This window comes from Psittacula echo (assembly GCF_963264785.1).
Source record: "Psittacula echo genome assembly, chromosome: 22".
In the NCBI taxonomy this organism is placed as follows: domain Eukaryota; kingdom Metazoa; phylum Chordata; class Aves; order Psittaciformes; family Psittacidae; genus Psittacula; species Psittacula echo.
In genome coordinates, this window is record NC_137758.1 from 5,286,131 (window position 1) to 5,305,340 (window position 19,210).

The following is a 19,210-nucleotide window of genomic DNA, read 5'->3' on the forward strand; positions in this document are numbered from 1 at the left end:
GGCGCTGGCCCAGGGTGCCCAGAGAAGCTGTGGCTGCCCCATCTCTGGCAGTGTTCAAGGCCAGGTTGGACACAGGGGCTTGGAGCAAGCTGCTCCAGTGGAAGTGTCCCTGCCCGTGGCAGGGGTTGGAGCTGGAGGAGCTTTAAGGCCCCTTCAACCCAACCAACTCCGGGATCCCATGAACCAGCTGGAGCTAGAGTTTGTGCCCCCTCAGGCGGAGACGCCTGCGATGCTGGTCGGTTGCCGGTCGCGCATGCGCAGCGTAAGACCTACCGGAGGGCTGAGGGTGCAGGCGCAGCTCCGCCCCGCCGCTCTCGCGAGAGGCCGGGATTTATTGCTACGTGCGGTGCCGTGCTGCTCATGGCGGCGCTGGAGCGGGGGCGCTGAGCTGTTGGGGTGAGTACGGCTTGTGGGGCTCCCTGGCCGCTCCCGGTGCCCGCGGGCAAGCGAAGGGACACTGCGGGAAACCGGGAGTCGCCGAGAGGCGTAGAGGGCACCTCCGGGTCCGCCTCCCGCTTGTCCCTTGTCGCAGCGGGCTTAGTGGGGCGGAGGTGCCCGCAACCTCCCTTCGGCCTTGCGGAGCGCGGAGGGGACAGATGGGTGGTTGAGCACCTGCCTCGTAGGCCGCCTATCCCGGGGATGGGTGGTGTGCCAGTGGCTGCGGGACGCTGGGCCGTGACGGTGTGCGCACTACGCTTCCCGGCGCCCCGCGGGCAGACGCCCTGCCGCCGGGGCACCTGGGGGCTGGAGTTCCGTCCGGCCGCGCAGGCGGGGCCGATGCGCCGCTGGAACTCGTTTTCCCGGCGGGCAGCGCGGCCTGGCGGGCTGCGGGGCGCCCTGGGGGCTGCAGGCCGCCGGGCGCCGGGGTGCCCCGGGGGTGGTGCTGAGGGGACTACTGGTCCCGGCAGGCCCCGGGCGGGGCCCCGGCGCTGTGGCTCCTGGGGACGGGGTGGTGCGTCCGCTGAGGAGGGGTGCGGTACGGACCGCGGCTCCCGGCGTGCTGCGCGCCAGCCCCGCCCGGCGCAGGGTTGAGGCCCCGATCCCTTTGTGTGTGGGGGAGCGGCCGCCATCGCCCCCCTTTGTGTGCGGAGCAGGCGGCGCGGCGGCCACTCCCTCCACCGGGCCTTGCCCTTGCCTTGGGCCGGGAAGCGGTGGTGCCTGGTTCGGCCCCTTTCCGGTCTTTGCGCTGTCATAGCGTAGGCCGCGGCCAGTGTGCTGTCCCCCTCCCGCGCACGGCGGCCCCCGCTCGGCGCGCCGCTGGCCGGGGCTGCTTTTGGCACCGCCCCTCTGCCGGGCCCCGCTCTGCTCCGCGGCCTCCATCTTGCTGCAGCGCAGCCGGGAGGGCCGAGCCGGGCCCTGGAGGCCGCCGAGCCGCCATCGGCCTGAGGCCGGCTCTCTGTTGTCTGGGTTAGTAACGAGCGCGGGGCTCTTCCCGCATCCCTTTCAAAGAAAACGGATTTGGGGGGTTATGATTATTTTTGTAAACGATTCTGTATGTATATGTGCTTTTGCAGATCTAAGAATCCGAGGTTGGAAGGAACCTCAAAGATCATCTGGTCCAGCCTCTCTAGGCAAACCATGACCTAGACTGGATGTCCCAGCACTCTGTCCAGCTGAATCATAAGAATGTCCAGTGCTGGGGAATGCGCCACTTCCCTGGGGAGGTTATTCCAATGGCTGGTTGTTCTCATTGGGAAAAATTTGCTTGTGTCCAATTGGAATCTTGCCAGGAACTTGTGCCCATCACTCCTCATCTTTTCCACGGAACTCCTTGTCAAAAGGAAGTCTCTGAGTTCTTTGTAGCCACCCTTTTGATACTGGAACAGAATGCCTTTGGAAGTTCTTTAACTTTTCCCCCCATAGATGTTTGGGGTTTCTTTTGATGTAAAATTGATTTCACTGACCCAGTGGATGTTGGTGGTTTATCTTGTAGCAGTCATGTATTAATTGGGGTGCTCAAGCTAGTGTTTAGTGCTGCTTTCTGATAGTCATCCAAAAATACGTGGAATAGTTTTATCTCCATGTATCTAAGAGCTGTGTTGTGTGTGCATACTAAAAATACAAAGTCTTTAGACGACTTGGTTATAGTCATGTAAGAAATGGCTATTTCCAGAAGCACACATTACATCCACTAAAATGCATGTTCTTGAAGTTACCATTTCTTCTGAAGAAAAAGTGAGATAAAACAGCAGCTTTAATCCAGCAGGTTCTGCTGTGAGCCTGTTTGAAGCTGTGGACAGCTTTATGTGACTTACTGTCAGTTGGCAAAATGTGCACCTGAAAAGCTTCAAGAACAGGATGTGAACGACTCTTCCCTGTCTGCATTAATCCTTTCAGCTGTAAATACACAAATGTGAACCCAGCGTGACTTGGGGGCTGGGCAGCTGCTTCGAGTGTTTACCATTTGGAGGAGTATTTATAGCAGCTGAATTAAAAAGTAAAGAATTTGAGGCAGACGCACACAGTGAGATTTTTTTTTTTTACTTGAGTTGTGCTTGCTTGACAACCCTCTGAACTGTGATAAACCAGCCTTGTTACCAGATCAGACTGGCTTTTAAGGGAAAAGCTGATGCTTGACCCCGTTAGCTGATACAATCAGCTTTGATTATCTTTGGACAGAAGAGGGGTTTTGATTATTCTATGGAAATGTAATATATCCTATGTCCAGGAAAATGAGAAATGTAACATGATAATTACAGCTTGAGTAGAGCTGTAATAATATCAGCCTAATTAGATGAGAGAGAAGTACGTGGATACTCTGTGCAGTTCCTGTGATACAGTGTGTGTCTGCTTCATTCCTCCTCAACTTGGGCAGGGAAGGGGATGCTCTTTTGGGATCTGAATTGCTGTCCAAGGAATACTAGTATTGTGAAAGAGATTCTGGTAACTGTTGCATGAATCTAATAGGGAGGTTTGTGCAAAGTTTAGTGGTAATGTTGTTTTTTGCAATAGGTTCATGTCTTCTAATTTGTATGTTTTTATAATTGAGCAAATTTTTCAAACCAGATACTGGTTTGTACCACCCTCATCCAGTTCCTTATTTAACCTCATTCCTATATGTGGAATGGTCTGATGAGAACTTATTTCAGATGGAAGTTTTTCAGAGTGGTGACTAAAAGAAGGTGCCTCATCTGGAGGAGGGTCATTCAAATACTAACTTATGTGAAAACTGGGTGATGAGTTTGCACACAGCCATTGTGTGCTGCTGGAGCTTAGAGTTCTAATTTGTAATAGCTGCCTGCAGTCAGCGTTTTCACTATGAGGAGAGTTAAATGTCTTTACATTCATGTTTCAGTCACTTGACTCTTTCAGATTCACTAAAGGGAATTCAGAGGTAGATGTAAATTGTGAAATCCATTTTCCCCATTGCAGTGGGGAAATGGACTTTGTTCATATTTTTTCTCATTTGGTGTGGGACTTGTGAAAATGGTTTGGGAAAAGTTGTGTTCTGATGCTTTACACCTTTAGATTATTGCAGAACATCATAGTTTATCCGTAGAGTCATAGTTACAAGAATCTTCCCCCTTTTTTCCCCTGTATCTACTGAGTAAGCAACAAACTCAATCAAAACTGATTTTTATTTCTCTTCCGAAAAAGTTTGTTTCTGTAAGATTCAGTTTCATGTAGTAGTGGCAGTTTCTCTAAACCACTTTCTCATGAAAACACAGAGTAATCTAGTTACTATTGTAGAGAGGGTACTCTCTTGTGTTAGCTATACAAGTATTAACCATATGTGATTAGTATTTTGCAGGGACTATCTTAAGAAGTCCAGAGAATAGCTCTGCAGTTCTTACATGCTGTGTAGAGTGCATACAGCATCTGTACTTAGTTTGTTTTTTTCGTACACAAAGGTAAAGGTCCTTCAGGTATTGTTAGGCCTTGAGTTGCCTTTTGCAACAAAAACTGTTCCTTCCCACACAAACACCCTGCTGCTACACTGAAAGTCTGTGCAAGCACTTAGTAATTAGATTATGGGGCAGCATATAAAGTAATTGATAGGAGGATTAAGACTTGTATTATCAAATGAAGTTGCTGTTTTAATTGTACCTTTCCTGAAATGCCCAACTGCGTGAAGAGCTTAGAATGGGAAATGCCACATCACTGGCTTGGAAGTAGCTTCTTGTAAAACAAAGCTGAAAATTGGAATGTCAAATATGTCTGTAATAAGCGTGTAAGTCTTGCCTAGCTTGGATCACACCTGCAGCATTAAGGTAGAGGAACTGCACCTCTTTATGGGAGCACCTGGACTGATGTCGAATTTCTTTTTAAAGTGATACTTTGTGTTTTTTCCCTTTTTCCAGTATGAAGTGGAACAGAACAGAATTTACCACCTGAAACTGCTGCTTCAAGTTCAGATCAGGAAAAGAATATACCACATTGTAACAACTCAAGACCAAAGAAGAGGAAACGTACACTGAAGACACAAGGCTTGATCTGAAACAAGAAGTTTGTGCCTACTCAACAGCTTCAAAAGAGCACGTCCCAACGCTGCTAGTAGTCTTTTTCTCCAGTGCTGTATTGAAACTGCCAAGGGCAGCAGCACTTGTATTCTCTATTAGCTTAATAGATCAAGTTCTCTTGCTATCTTTTTTTCTTTCTCTCTCTCTCATTTTCTTATTTTTTTAAATAATAGCAGTCTTCATCCTTAGAAACTTGTGCTGAAACAGAAGAATCGGCTAATACTACTGAAAGTGCAATATTTGAATATCGCTGCGAGGTTGGTGTGCATATATAAAGGTTTTATATATATATATATTTTCTTTTTTTTCTTTTTCAGAACTTAATAGGAAATAAGTTGCCAACAGGATGTATGTTGGTTTTTACTGTTATGTTGGCTTTGTAGTAGTATAACTAATTCATAGTACTTGCAATATGGTTCTAGTTAATGATGCTTATAACCCTAGAGAGCTGGTTATTAATGTTTCTGTCCTCTAGTAATGGTAGTGTTGTGATTCAAATCCCTTCTTTTCAAATAACTACTTATTTAGAAGTCAGCTGTTGGGAATGCACTGTTGGCAGAGTTGGGCAGTCATCATGGTGCAGTAGAGAGCCATTATATTGTAGGTCCAAGTAATTAATAGGTAGTAGCCTATTACTAGAAGCTTCTTAAAGCACAGTTTTTTGACAGTACTCCTGGTGATCTGTGTAAATGGATGTTGTGTTTGATTTTTTTGTTATGCTCTTTTTTTTAACGTGCTTACACAGGTCTGGGAATATGACAAGCATCTGGAAAGGCTGCTGTTATTATAATGTGCCCTTCTCTATACAGCAGAGTGTAGTGCCACCCTGAGGAGTGTATCTTTGAACTTAAGATGTCAAACTTTAGAATACTGATGATGAGTTCCTTGTGCTATGCTACTAATACTCCTATAGTTTATATATTGCAGTGATGGTGACACAAACTAGTCTAATTCAGCAACTTTGCATATTGGGTTTTTTTGTTAGATATTCTGAGAAAATGTGGCCTTTAAACATAATCCACTGCATAAAGGGAGAGGCAGCACCTGTGACTTTCATCCCTTGAGCAACTGAGGCTGCACATGAGACATCTTTGCTGAGAAAGTAGCACAGCACCGCAACAGCTAACCCAGAAAGGTGGTGGAACCTCTGCCATTGGAGGTTTTTAACTCAGCTACACAAAGCCTTGGCTGCCTTTGTCTGGTGGCTAGAGGCTGAGGAGGATGGAGGAAAGTTCTCCAGGGGTCTCTGCTGGGGCCATGTGTTTTTGAGTCACTATTTTATGACATGTTTGTACTTTGACTTGAGCATGTGAGAGTAGTGCTTTATGCCAGATAGCGCAGGTTTGTAGGGTATCTTGATACTTGAGGTTTTCTAATTGTAAGCTAAGAGGGCAGTTTAGATTAAAATCAAGAGACTGAGTAGATGCTTGTCTGTAACACTGTGGCTTATTGCGCCAGTTTAACAGATAATGCTGCATTTTGCTGTGTGTCTTCTTCTAGAAGACATGATGTCATCACTTGGATACTTAATTTTGGGACAGTATGTAGGCTATCATTCTGAGTATGGTGGCAATAAAATTGGTATCTAACCTGGCTGTGAACCAGCTGTTCACATAGTAGTTACATACTTAGCTTCATATTTATAAACTGCCATGTTGTAATGTGTTCTTGCACTGGTGTTATGGTTCTGTGTTGAAATAGAACATTTTTCATTCTCCTAAAGTTTTTGACAGTGTCAGATGTGCCTGAAGAAACACATCCCTAAAGCTGGTAGCAAATTATAGTACATTACATCAGGCAAAGTAGAAAAGGATTAAAACAATTAAACTCAGTTGGTTCTAGGTTTGCAGGTTCTCTGGAAGTTGCCTCAAGATTGCAATGTGGAGAGATGGTGGGAATCTCTAACTAATGGGGTGTTAATTCCATAACACTGCAAAAACATTTAAGCACTTAAAACCTTTTTTAGGTATGAAAGGCTGAGCAAACAAAGTAGGGACAAACTTTGCAGGGATGTGAAGCTGAAACTATTGGTTCAGAACTGTTGCATTTTTCCTAAACCTGCTTAATTTGGAAGAACAGATATTTCAGGTATTTCCTGGCTCTGGTGTGAAACAGTGAATGTGGGAGTACTTTGAGGTGTAATGCTTCAGAAAGTCAGAATTTTGCTTTGGTCTAAACAATATTTATTTTGGTGTTGTATTTCTGGCCTATTTTAGAAATATGTTGCCTGTCTAAAGATGATTGTTTTGCAAAAGCTTGACTGTTTTGGTGCTCCAGAATTTGCTTGTTACAATAACTTCTACAAGCTCTTTGTGTTTCTGTTAATAATAGTTACTGTGTTATGTAGGCATGGAGAAAAGAAACCTATTTTAAGTCAATAAGTGGGTTTTGTGGCTTTTTCCCTCCCTATGTTTTCTTTTAACCAGATGAGCTTTGATCCAAACCTGCTCCACAACAATGGACACAACGGGTACCCCAATGGTACTTCGGCAGCGCTGCGTGAGACTGGGGTTATAGAAAAACTGCTGACCTCTTATGGCTTCATTCAGTGTTCAGAACGGCAAGCTAGACTGTTCTTCCACTGTTCCCAGTATAATGGCAACTTACAGGAGCTCAAAGTAGGAGGTAATGAGGCAACTCCCAGAGCTTCTTGAGTGAAGACCAGGCTCTTTCACTTGCCATAGAAAATACTTTTATCTTGTGGCATGATCAGATGGGTGCTGTTGCTTCTGGTGGGCTAAGAGATGACTGAATTAACCCACCGCTCCTGATGAGAGACATTTGCAACACTTAAGCTTTGTGCAGCTTGCATTAATGTAGTTGTGGCCATTCTGGCAGAGGTATGGTATTAGGTCAAACTTGTATAACTGAGATGGAAATACGTGCTTTGACTGTGGAAGAGTCTACCTAAAGAAGTGTTTCTTCTTTAGAATTAGTTTGAGGATGGCCAGTTGTGTTTCAGAATGGGCAGGCTGCTACTTCATGCTACTGATTAATGTGGCAGCAAAGGTTCTAAACTGTTGAATGGCATATGTTATGTTGTCTGAACTTCCATTTGAACTCTGCTTTACAGTGAGCAGGGCAGGAGGAGGGAGTAACTCAGGGACATGCCATTACAATAGAGGAGTTTGTTAGCAGCAGGGGTGAATAACCAGAGAAATATTTGCAAATAGTGTGTCCTTGCTTGGTAACAAAAGCAAGGTTTTTACTTCGTGTTTGGCTACACACTTCACTGAGATTTTACTTTGTGTTTGACTACAAGCAGTGGATTAGCATGTCACCATTTAGTGATTTAAAAACCAAAACAAAACCCCTGATCAAAACTCTGACACCATTATTGTGTTTGTCTTGTAGATGATGTTGAGTTTGAAGTGTCTTCTGACCGCCGAACTGGAAAACCCATTGCTATTAAATTGGTGAAGATAAAACCAGAAATATTACCTGAAGAACGAATAAATGGACAAGTTAGTGCCTGTTTGCTATACATGTGTAATTTCCATGCTTCACTCCAGTACTGAAGGCTAAATTCATTTAGCATGCATATTAACCAAATATGGTGTACTGTTACACTGAAATATATCTTTGTTCTGGTAAAAAAATCAGAGGTTCTGTTTGAGCTCTTCCTTAGCTCCAAACAATTCTTACAGCCACCAGATGCTCTGTAAGAGTGAAACTTGGCAACGTGGCATTCCCTGTTGCACACTAGAAGTGCATCCATGAGTGTATAGTAGGGGATACTGAGATTCATGTTATATTCAACAGTGCTGCTCCTGAAATGACTAGCAATGGATTTTATTTGTTTTTGGCTGGTAGGTTGTGTGTGCTGTTCCTCACAATTTAGAGAGTAAATCTCCAGCTGCCCCGGGTCAGAGTCCAACAGGGAGTGTATGCTACGAACGTAATGGGGTAAAGCTTGCATATTTTATTTGAACTCTTCACTGGTCCATCACTGTGGTCTATGAGCAAAAAATGTGATGCAATTTATAATGTAGACAGCTGACATTGCTAAGAGCTCTAGTTCTTGGCCGAACCCCCCCATGCTTTGGTAATTACTACAAGCAGAAATGTTAATTCCACAGCTTGCTAGCTTGTGTCTGTGGAGAACTTCATGTAAAGCCACGGAGTTGTTTTTTCTCTTTTAAAACTTAATGAAGCTGGGTTTGTAATGTTCATGTATCCTTACCTTGATGACATAAAGTTTAGAAACTGACATTTCAACTTAAGTTGCTTGTTAAAGATTCATCCAAGCAGCATGATGGGGAAAAAGGAATGGTTTTGCATGCCATGTTTGAGCATTTTCCATTTTCTCAACTAAATTAATTTCTTTAGTGCAGGTATTGTTATTAAAACTGTGTTAATCTTTCTTTGAAACTGCTATTCTGCAAATATTAAGTAATAATGTTAGTCAATGTTAATTTACAGGAAGTATTTTACCTGACTTACACCCCGGAGGATGTTGAAGGAAATGTACAGCTGGAAACAGGAGATAAAATCAACTTTATAATTGATACAAATAAACAGTAAGTTTGTATTGCTTTTCTGCCTTTGTACTTGGTGTAGTAGGCAGGCAGAATTAATGTCTGTTCCAAGAACTGAAATGACATTATGAAATAATCTTCATTTTTGCTGCAGTTTTAAGTTATTTCAGGTTTGCTCTGTTTACTTTTTCTCCTCTCTAGTACTGGTGCTGTAAGTGCTCGTAACATTATGCTACTAAAAAAGAAACAAGCCCGCTGTCAAGGAGTAGTCTGTGCCATGAAAGTAAGTGGTGCTTCAGCTTTCAAGTTTCCTTGGAAAATGAAATGCTGTTCTGAAAAGTGGTGTTATAAGTAATATATTTAGGGTTCTAAGAGCTGTTTTAACAGCTTGGAGCTGTGGGTGTAAACGGGGTGAAACAGCTGATCTTTGGTACAAATCTTAACAAATTAAGTCCTATTTATTTCCATTTGTATCTTAATTTCTCATGTTTGTCTGTTTGCTGTGTGCAGTCATGAATCTGCTATACTGGTGTGTTATAGTCTTTTATTGTCTTTGATAGAACTTGCTACGTTAAGAGAATAGGCAATTTATTAAACACTCTGTTCTGTTCTTAGGAAGCCTTTGGATTTATTGAGAGGGGTGATGTCGTGAAGGAGATATTCTTTCACTATAGCGAATTTAAAGGTGACCTAGAAGCTTTACAGCCTGGTGATGATGTGGAGTTTACAATCAAAGACAGAAATGTAAGATGAAATCCAGTAAAAACTGAAGACAAGGTGCTAGAGCATAACTGGACAGCTGTCTGTTTTCTCAAATTCACTTGTAAAAGGAGGGAGGAGGTACATGGGAGAATGGCTCTTTACCTCATCTCTATGGGTATCTGACGGATTTTTGTGCTTTTAGGGTAAAGAAGTTGCAACAGATGTTAGACTGCTGCCTCAAGGAACTGTCATTTTTGAAGATATCAGCATTGAACATTTTGAAGGAACTGTAACCAAAGTAATTCCAAAAGTACCCAGCAAAAACCAGGTGAATTTCAGTATTTACTGAAGTTCATGTGAAATGTTTTATTGATTGTATGGAATTCCAGTCCAGCAGTAAGTGTTCCCTTTCCCTGTTAACAGTCTGCTGCATAAGCATTGTATCAGAGTGAAGGAGTAAGTTTGGGCTTAATCTGTTACAACCACTCATAGCAGTCGCAGTACACATTTTTCTAAAGATAGTGAAAAGCAAGAATTAGGGTAGTGCTACACTGGGGAGTGTTTTCTTTTAATGTTTCACATACTTCCCATTGAATTTAATTGGTTTAGGGTGAGTCTTTAAGGCAAAAGCATAGGGAAAAGGAGAGAAAATACTTGCTGGAAATGCCTGATCTCAGGATTCCTGTGAAGATTAACACTTAAAGATGTGTTTGCCAGATAACTTGACCATTAATGTTTGCCTTAGAGGAAAGAGCATTTCCCTTATGGCTTTAGGCCAGTCTGCATTGTTGTTTTGGGAGGGGCTGGGATGGGGTTTCTTGTGTGTTTTGAACGCTTGGTAAGACTCTGCTTTTTGGAAGTGTTGGAAGCATGGTTATAAACTCAGTTCTTGAAATAGCCTTGATTTCTTTGGCAATAACATGCTTGGTGCTTTAAATGAAATACCCAAACCAGCAAGCCGCAACAAAGACACCTTTAATTTGGCTATGGACAGCAAATTTCAAATGAGGAGTGGTAGAAATGGAACGTAGTGGTTTGAGTCCAGCAGGTACTTGGTGTCAGCCCTACTTCTGTTAGAATAGCTGGCAGAAATACCAAAGCTGTCTGCAGTTATGTTGACTCTTGCAGGTGAACTAATGTCTTCTGTTGGGTGTTCTGCCTATAGAGTGATCCATTACCTGGCCGCATCAAAGTTGACTTTGTGATTCCTAAAGAACTTCCATTTGGAGACAAAGATACAAAATCCAAGGTGACCTTGCTGGAAAGTGACCACGTTCGATTCAATATTTCAACAGACAGACGTGACAAACTGGAACGGGCCACCAATATTGAGGTTCTTCCCAATACTTTCCAGTTTACTAATGAAACTAGGGAAATGGCAAGTATATCTTTTAATTCTTATGGGGAAATGAAAGTAAAACATGGGGAGGGTTTTGTCTTAAACAGTAACTTCAATGTAAAAATCACTGGTGTCTTCCATTGCCTTTTCTGAAATCCTTAGATATAAGACTAAGATGGATGTGCTAATCAGTATTATAGAGTATCTTTCATTCCTGTAATTTCGAATACTGGTTCTGTTCCAGCTACACTGTAAGTTTGCCTTCCTTTTCAACTGAAGACCAGTTATGTACTAGCGTGATAAGACTGCTGTGATTAGGGAGCCTTTGCTTTAAGAAAACCACTGAACTTCAGCCTCTTGGGTTGTGGCTTTCTATCTTATAGACTTATGTTTCTACTATGGTCAGATATAGTTGCCTGCCTGAACTGAGTTCTGATTGGGCTGACAAGTATTAGCTGAATAGGAGCTAGGAAAGCTCAGGATGCCATGTGAGAGAATGTTCCCAAAGGTGAAATTATCTTTGCGTTGTCATTTAAGTCTTATAAGCCTTCTCTGAGACTTGCTAAAGGCTCGGTAGGAACTGGGTTGAACTGAGTATGCTTGTGAATTCTGTCTTGCTGTGTGCCTCTGGCAGGATCTTGTTTTAGTTCTTCCTAACTTGAGTAATGAATTCTTTCAGCAACTTCATTTGTCTGGAAATCTGATGGGCTTTCTCTTAAACTTCCCTTTGACCACTGCTTTTATTTTCTCTTCATATAAGTTCTTATATATTTAGTTTGCATTTATGTGCTTTATATGTATGAATTTGTAAAGTTGTTCTCTGTGTGGTAGTAGTGCCAGGTTCCTTAACTGTAGTAGTCCTTGTTAATGGCTTAATCTTTTCCATGTCACTCTTAAGAAGAAATTAAGTTGAGAAACTAGGTAAGTACAACTTGTTTGCATTTCAGATTGACCATAGCCATTAACACTACAGTTTGCAAGGCGGCATGTTGCATAAACCAATAAATGTTTTCATAGGATTCAGGTCTTGTGTCTAGATTATTATGTACTCCTCAGACACACATGGAGTACCTGCAGACAGGTGTCATGTAGTACTAAAACTGTAATTGTCCCTTTGACTGTTACCAGGGTGTGATTGCAGCAATGAGAGATGGCTTTGGCTTCATTAAATGCGTGGATCGGGATGCTCGCATGTTCTTTCACTTCAGTGAAATTATGGATGGGAATCAACTCCATATTTCTGATGAAGTAGAATTTACTGTTGTTCCTGTAAGTGAGATTAATACTTCTAAGAAATCTTTACTTTTAAAAGCTATTACATACAGTCTGTTTACAGTCAGATTGATCCTGTTTTCCAGGATATGTTGTCTGCCCAAAGAAATCATGCCATAAGGATTAAGAAGCTTCCAAAGGGCACGGTTTCTTTCCACACCCAATCAGACCATCGTTTTGTGGGCACTATAGACAAAGAAGCCACTCCAGCCAAAGCCGCTAGCCCAAATAAAGGCAAAGAGAAGGTAATGCTGCTCTTCTACTTGTGGACTACCTGTTCTGCATCCCTGGCTTTGGAGCTTGAGGCTGTTTGCTTAAAAATCTTAATTCCATTTCTTGAAGCACTCTTACTCCTGTATAAATGTGAAGTACATTGAATAACCAACAACAGCAGTCAGCACAAACTAACCTGTATGAAAAAGATAAGAAAAACATCATTAATGATTATATTATTGAGGATAATTTCCAGGAACTTTTGATAGGAAGTTTCTTTCTACCTTCTACTCCCTAACATACTAGATAGAATAAAAAAATAAAGCTTCTAGGGCTAGAGGAGAACCTCTGCTTTGTCAGGTTGTCTTAAACAATAACAGAGTACTTAAACTTCCAATAAATGCTTACTGGAAATGGTAGTAATACTTTTCTTTCCTTTATTGTATCATTTAAAGCTTCTTGGAGTCATTTGCTCTGTTGTGTTTTTCACCAGTTACTGTCAAACCACTGTGGCTCAAATGATCAGTGCTCGAGTTGTACACAGAAAACTTGCTCACTTACAAATGAGACACTGCTGAATTCTGATGTCTTATTTTTAGGAGGCTGAGGATGGAATAATTGTTTATGACGACTGTGGAGTAAAACTGACCATTCCTTACCAGGCCAAGGATGTGGAAGGATCTGCTAATCCCCAGATAGGAGATAAGGCAATATAACTAAGTATATCATTGGGAAATATTTTTTTCTGTGCAGTGTGAGGTGGGAGCTTCTCTTTGCCTTGTTACTGGATTTGCTCTCCCTCTTGGAACAAACAAAGGACAAGGCATCTGCATAATGTTACCTGTTTCCTCTGTCCTAGGTTTGAGATGCTTAATATTTTGTATACCTTAGAATAATATCCTGAAACCTGGTGATATATATGTGAAAATAGTGTCCTAATACATAAATGAAGCTTTTAAAACAAGGAATTCTTATAATCAAGACACTGGGCTCTGCTTGTGAATAATTAAGAGGAAATTGGCATAGAGATTTTGAGATGAATGGTGAAGAGGAAGAAGATACCATTATGAGCAACTTAGCATAAGGGGTAATGGAAAGGGAAAAAGCGCTTGCGATCTGGAAGAGCAGCCTAAAAACTTACCAGTGTTCAGGAGCTGTACTAGGAAGGCACCAATTACTGTCTTTAAAAACCTGAAACAAGTGGGTGAAGCTCAGTACATGTTCACTGGGGGCTACTAATGGTAAGTATAGTGCAAGGAGGTAAATCACAGGAACAGAAAGATTCTCATCTATAATGGGTAAAAGCTGAGTGCTGGAGGCTGGCTTGTCTTGCAGGTACTGCTAGTTGTGACTGCTACTCTTTGGAATGTAGTAAATGTCAATGACTGACAGATGTTTCTGTGAGTGTAGTGGCTAGAAAACTGCTTCCCTGGTGAGTGTAGGTATTGATTAGAGCTTACGCAGCTTTGAAATGAGTTGGTTTGAGGCTTTTTTTTTTTTTCCATAGTGGTGGTTTGTTTGGGTTTTTTCTATCTAGTACTGACATGCACCTCTTCAACAGGTTGAGTTCTGTGTGTGTGAAGTGAAGAGAACTGGTTTGCAGACAGCTGTTTCCGTCAGAATGCTAGGACGCAATTACAGCTCAAAGAGGCTTTTGGGATATGTGGCAGCCCTGAAAGATAACTTTGGATTTATTGAAACAGCAAATCATGATAAGGAGATCTTTTTCCACTACAGGTGAATGACAGTTTATTATTACTTGCTTGTTTGTGTGGGTTTGTTTAGTTGGGGGCCAGAGTTTTTGGGTTTACTTTTAAACCCATCTGGACTTCACACACATGTATGCGCTAGGTATCTCAAGTTCCATTTATTATCTTTGCTGGAGTTTTCTATTAGTCAGCAGCCTTGGTATTCTATCCCTGTGAATCCCAGGCCACAAAATACAGTTAATTGTATATTTGAAATGCTTCATGGAAATGAGAGGTACTGAACTAGTTAGTTTCTGATCAACTTATGTAAATGTTGAATGAATATCACATGTTATTACATAACTAAAGGAAAGTTGTCCGTAATTCTGTTTCTCTAGTGAATACTGTGGTGATATTGATAGCCTGGAACTCGGAGACACTGTTGAATACAGCTTATCAAAAGGCAAAGGAAACAAAGTTAGTGCAGAAAAGGTGAACAAAACACATGCAGGTAAGACTGTACCTGGTATTTTCTGCTTACAAGGCTCTTGGCAGGCGTGGATGGATAAAGTTTGTTAATAATCCATTTACAGCTGCAGCTTAGATCATAGAATCATAGAACAGTTAGGGTTGGAAAGGACCTTCAGATCATCCAGTTCCAACCCCCCTGCCATGGGCAGGGACACCCCACACTAAACCATGGCACCCAAGGCCTCATCCAACCTGGCCTTGAACACCGCCAAGGATGGAGCACTCACAACCTCCCTGGGCAACCCATTCCATCAACTTAACATGGTGGTCATAGGTTTCTTGAAAGCTGTTGCTTATGTCTCCAGAGAACGCACAAGTGTAGACCAACAGTCCTGTGGGACAGTAGCAACTCTTTAGACCTTTATTGTACTTTGTCCTCTTCAGTTGAAGGGTTGTAACAGGAGAGCTAGTGGCAGAACAAGCAAAATTAATAATTGCCCTAACTGTGCTGTGCCTTGCAGGAGGTATGCAGCTGGAGTTAGTAAGGACTTGGGGGCAAAGAAAAAGCATACTTACTGAATGGTTAAAATATGTCGGGAATGGGAAAGCAGTGGAAAAGAAGTAAAATACTTTGATTCAGTGGTCTCTGGTTTCACAAGAAACTAGTGGGTTTCTGCTTCAGTGTTTGAAATATCAGTGTGGTCTTGATTAGAAAAGCTGTCATTACTACTGTGTTAAAGCTGTTCCAGTGCTAGTGGGTGATAGTGCACTGCCTTCAGTGTCTTGCAGTGCAGACTAGTTTAAAAAGAGGAAGTTATTGACCACTAAAATGTGAAAAGAACATCCTGTTCTTCCATTGCCTGTTTCTTTTCAGTGAATGGTATCACTGAAGAAGCTGATCCAACTGTTTACTCTGGTAAAGTAATTCGTCCTTTGAGGAGTGTAGATCCCACACAGACTGAATACCAAGGCATGATTGAAATCATGGAGGATGGTAAGGTTTTAAGTTACAAGAGTTCCTTTCACAAATGCACAAGAAGTATAGAAGTTTATTAAACTGTAAATAGAGGTGTTGATAGATATCCTGCAGATTATATTCATACTACTAAGCTGATAGTAAAAGCAGCATTTCTAATATCAGAAATAAGTTCGGGATGCCCTCGGGTAGGAAGGGATGCCTCTCAATTGTCTTGTGCTTTTTCCTCTTCTAGGTGAGATGAAAGGAGAGGTTTATCCATTTGGAATTGTTGGAATGGCAAACAAAGGTGACTGTCTGCAAAAGGGAGAGACTGTAAAGTTTCAGCTCTGTGTTCTTGGTCAAAATGGGCAGACAATGGCTGTTAACATCACACCATTCCGCAGAGCCACAGTGGAATGCGTGAAAGATCAGGTGAGTGATGCATGTTCACAGGAAATACCAGTTAACATGGCATAGAGCAGATGAAAACCCACTTCAGCACTTCCAGGAATCTTGTTGGGCAGGGATGGATCGCTTTGTATGCTGGTCCTAGGGAAGCAGGTTTGTGTCACCCAAGCACTGGCTTATGCAAACCTGTGTAATGTGGCTTCAGGGAAGGTGAACACAGTACTTGGTTCTGCTGGTTCATTGGTACTACTGGGCAGCAGTTCCTGATCAGAATCAGTTGATTCTGAATACCTGTTTCTGGGATGTCCTAGAAATTGTTCTAACTAGTTTTTGCTGAACAGGGTATTAAAAAAGAAACAAAATGGTGCAAACTGTTTCTAGAAGCTGCTTCCCAGCATTAAGCAAACAGTGGTTGCAGTCCACCTGAAACACGAAGGATGATCGTAACCTGGCCAGCTGCATCTCACAATTCTTTGAAAATTAAGTGCTGTGGATGCTTTCTGGTTTTACAGCTATTCTGCAGCACTAAGCTCTAGCCATTGCCAGAGGGGTGAGTTTTGACGAGTAAAATGGTAAATGGGAGTAACCTGACTACTTACACCAGAGACAGACCAACAAGTGGAGTGGTGTCTGCTGTATAAGGAGGAGTCTTGGAAAAGAACATGCAGCAGCACTCTTCAGTTTAATACTGAGAATGCTGCCAGGACTTTGGCAGGTTTCAGAACTTGTCCTATAGGTTTTGGGGTTTAAATGTGACTTTACCAGCTCAAGAGTGCCTAGACTTCCAGAAGTATTGTTTCCAGCAGAATGTTCTGATCAGTGTAGAAACTGCATTTCCACTTCTAAAAGTCATTAAACTGCAATAATGAGTAAGTAATTGAATCTGTTTAGATCGAGAGGAAAAAATAACCTTGTGATACGTTGGTTTTCAGTTTGGTTTCATTAACTATGAAGTGGGTGACAGCAAAAAGCTCTTCTTCCATGTCAAAGAAGTTCAGGATGGTGTGGAGCTGCAGGCTGGGGACGAAGTGGAATTCTCTGTAATCCTGAACCAGCGCACAGGAAAATGCAGTGCCTGTAATGTGTGGCGTGTCTGGTGAGGATTTACAATTCAATTGACTTAATCTGGCATGATGTCTGCATCACAGCAGGCTGGTGCAAGCCTCTTCTAAACTGAGCTGTTCCTAGATTGGGACCTCTGAACTTCTGTCTTCAGTGAGAGCCTCTCACCCGAGAGCTGCCATTATTTAGAGATGTTGATGCTATGCCATTATGTACTGGCCACTTGTAAGCCTTTTATTGTTGCACTTAAAGGAAACAGAAATGTAGGAAATACTACTTAGATGTGCATGAGAGTAAAGGCAACACCTCTACTCACTACAGAATACCCTTTTGAGGAGTTTGAGCTACTGCTATTTTGTAGCCCTGTGCTTAAAGTAATGGTTTTGAAGCAGAATTGTGTGCCATCACTGAGGTCTGCTTTTGCACAGGATGGGGTGATACTAATGGGGACAGTGAGTAGCTCGTACCAGCTCTGGAAAGTGACACGTGCTCTGTGTGGCTGACTCTGTTACAGCGAAGGTGCGAAGGCTGTCGCTGCCCCACGTCCTGACAGACTCGTTAATCGCTTAAAGAGCATTAATCTGGATGATGCCAATGCTCCTCGGCTCACAGTTCTTCGTCAGCCTCGGGGACCGGATAACTCAAAGGTATGTAAGTTAAAAGGCTGCATTGTAGAGTAACTGCAGTTTGGGTTCGAACTTGAATGACATAAAATTGACTCCTCTGTTGGAAACCTGAATAGTTGGAAGCACAGGGTCCACCTTCATTCTGTAGTGAATGACTCGCCTGCTGTGAGAGATGAGATTATTTCTATATGAGGTCAGGGTGCTGTCCCCTGTGTCAGTCATGTATGCTGTGGTTTGAAGAGCATGCAGTAGCAAAGCAGTCAGTTGCTGCTTGTGTTCTAACACATGATGGCTCTCCAGGTTTGTTTATAAACCTCCTGCTCCCCTTCTCAGAGATAGTAAGTGATAGTCTTCACATCAATTTGGTTTTCACAGGAGGTTCTGCCACCACTTGATAAACAGAAGTGAAGTGGCTGGAATCTCTTAGGGCATCCAGGAACCCATAGAACCTGTATTGTCTGTGTTTCTGAAGCCAAACGTGGCTAATTAGAACAAGCATGCTCAGTCTGTCCTGGATTGGAAGAGAACAGGTTGACTTTAAAGTGTGAGGCTGGAGCTAAAAGTTACTTGTTTGTGTTTTCCTTGCAGGGATTTGGTGCAGAGAGAAAGATCCGCCAAGCTGGTGTTATAGACTGATCCTCAAAGCCCAACCCTGATACACGGCTGAGTGCTGGGGGCTGGTGAAGGGTACTGAATATCTCCCTGTTAATCCCTTCCTCCAAATTCTAAGAAGCTATTACACCGGTTTTAACACCTTCTCATGTTATGTTTAAAATAAATTTATGAAACCATTTTAAAATTATGCACAGTTGCATTCTGGAGAACTTTAAGGTGGCGCCTTTATAGTATCACATTTTAGAAGCTTGTTTTGAATGGTGCATTTAAACGCAACTGGTTACTGCAAATCTACATTGCCTCTGAGTAAACATTATAGACAGCTCAACTTGGGTAGACCTTACGGAATTCTGCACTACAGTTCTCTCTGCTTTGTTATCTTGGCTGAGGTGTTCCTTTGCCTTAGTGCGTGACTGCGTTGTGTCCGCTTCCTAGTGGAAGCAGGAGGCTCCCTTCAGCTCACTGCTCCACTCCCAAGGACCATGTGAGGGTGGAATCAGTGTAACTTGATACAAATCTGAACATTCAGATAACTTAAGTTGGTGGCCAAATGTTCCAGTGTTTTCCTGTTTCATTTAACTTCAGTCCTTTCGCCAGTGACCTTTAGAGCCCAGTGAGAGCCTCTGAGCTTCACCTTGTGTTTGTAGCATTCGGAACCATGCACAGTGCAGAATTTCCTAAGGCTGAGGTGTGCCATCAGTGTGGTAATTTAAATATACTTAAAACAATGCACAAATCTGCTGCTTCCACCACTGCAGCTTCAACCCCCCCTTTTCGTTGACTGATTTAATCTGAAACAAAGGACAAAGTTGTGCCTGAAGTGAATACTTTTTTTTTTTTTTCCTCTATTTTTTTGCAGCCAGCACCATGTACTGTAACAGAATAAATACTCCTTTAGGCTTCCCATACTAGCTGTAC

General features: G+C 42.5%; 1 protein-coding gene across 4 annotated transcripts; it reads left to right on the forward strand.

Annotated features, from left to right (window-relative positions):
- Positions 1–288: 288 nt before the first annotated feature.
- Positions 289–18,468, forward strand: CSDE1 (cold shock domain containing E1). 4 transcript variants are annotated; one of them, XM_080632827.1, is made up of 20 exons: positions 289–396; positions 4,302–4,717; positions 6,887–7,085; positions 7,815–7,924; positions 8,274–8,366; positions 8,883–8,980; positions 9,140–9,221; positions 9,554–9,682; positions 9,843–9,968; positions 10,806–11,018; positions 12,108–12,248; positions 12,338–12,496; positions 13,064–13,171; positions 14,026–14,201; positions 14,551–14,663; positions 15,498–15,617; positions 15,835–16,013; positions 16,922–17,085; positions 17,566–17,698; positions 18,266–18,468. In XM_080632827.1, the coding sequence occupies exons 3-20, from the start codon at positions 6,887–6,889 to the stop codon at positions 18,311–18,313; spliced, it is 2,391 nt and encodes a 796-aa protein (XP_080488953.1). In that variant the 5' UTR covers positions 289–396; positions 4,302–4,717; the 3' UTR covers positions 18,314–18,468. The 4 variants fall into 4 exon arrangements, with proteins under 4 accessions (XP_080488953.1, XP_080488952.1, XP_080488951.1 ...); XM_080632826.1 differs by having other exon boundaries at positions 328–396; positions 1,515–4,717; XM_080632825.1 differs by lacking the exon at positions 289–396 and adding an exon at positions 1,266–1,407 and having other exon boundaries at positions 1,515–4,717.
- Positions 18,469–19,210: the final 742 nt, after the last annotated feature.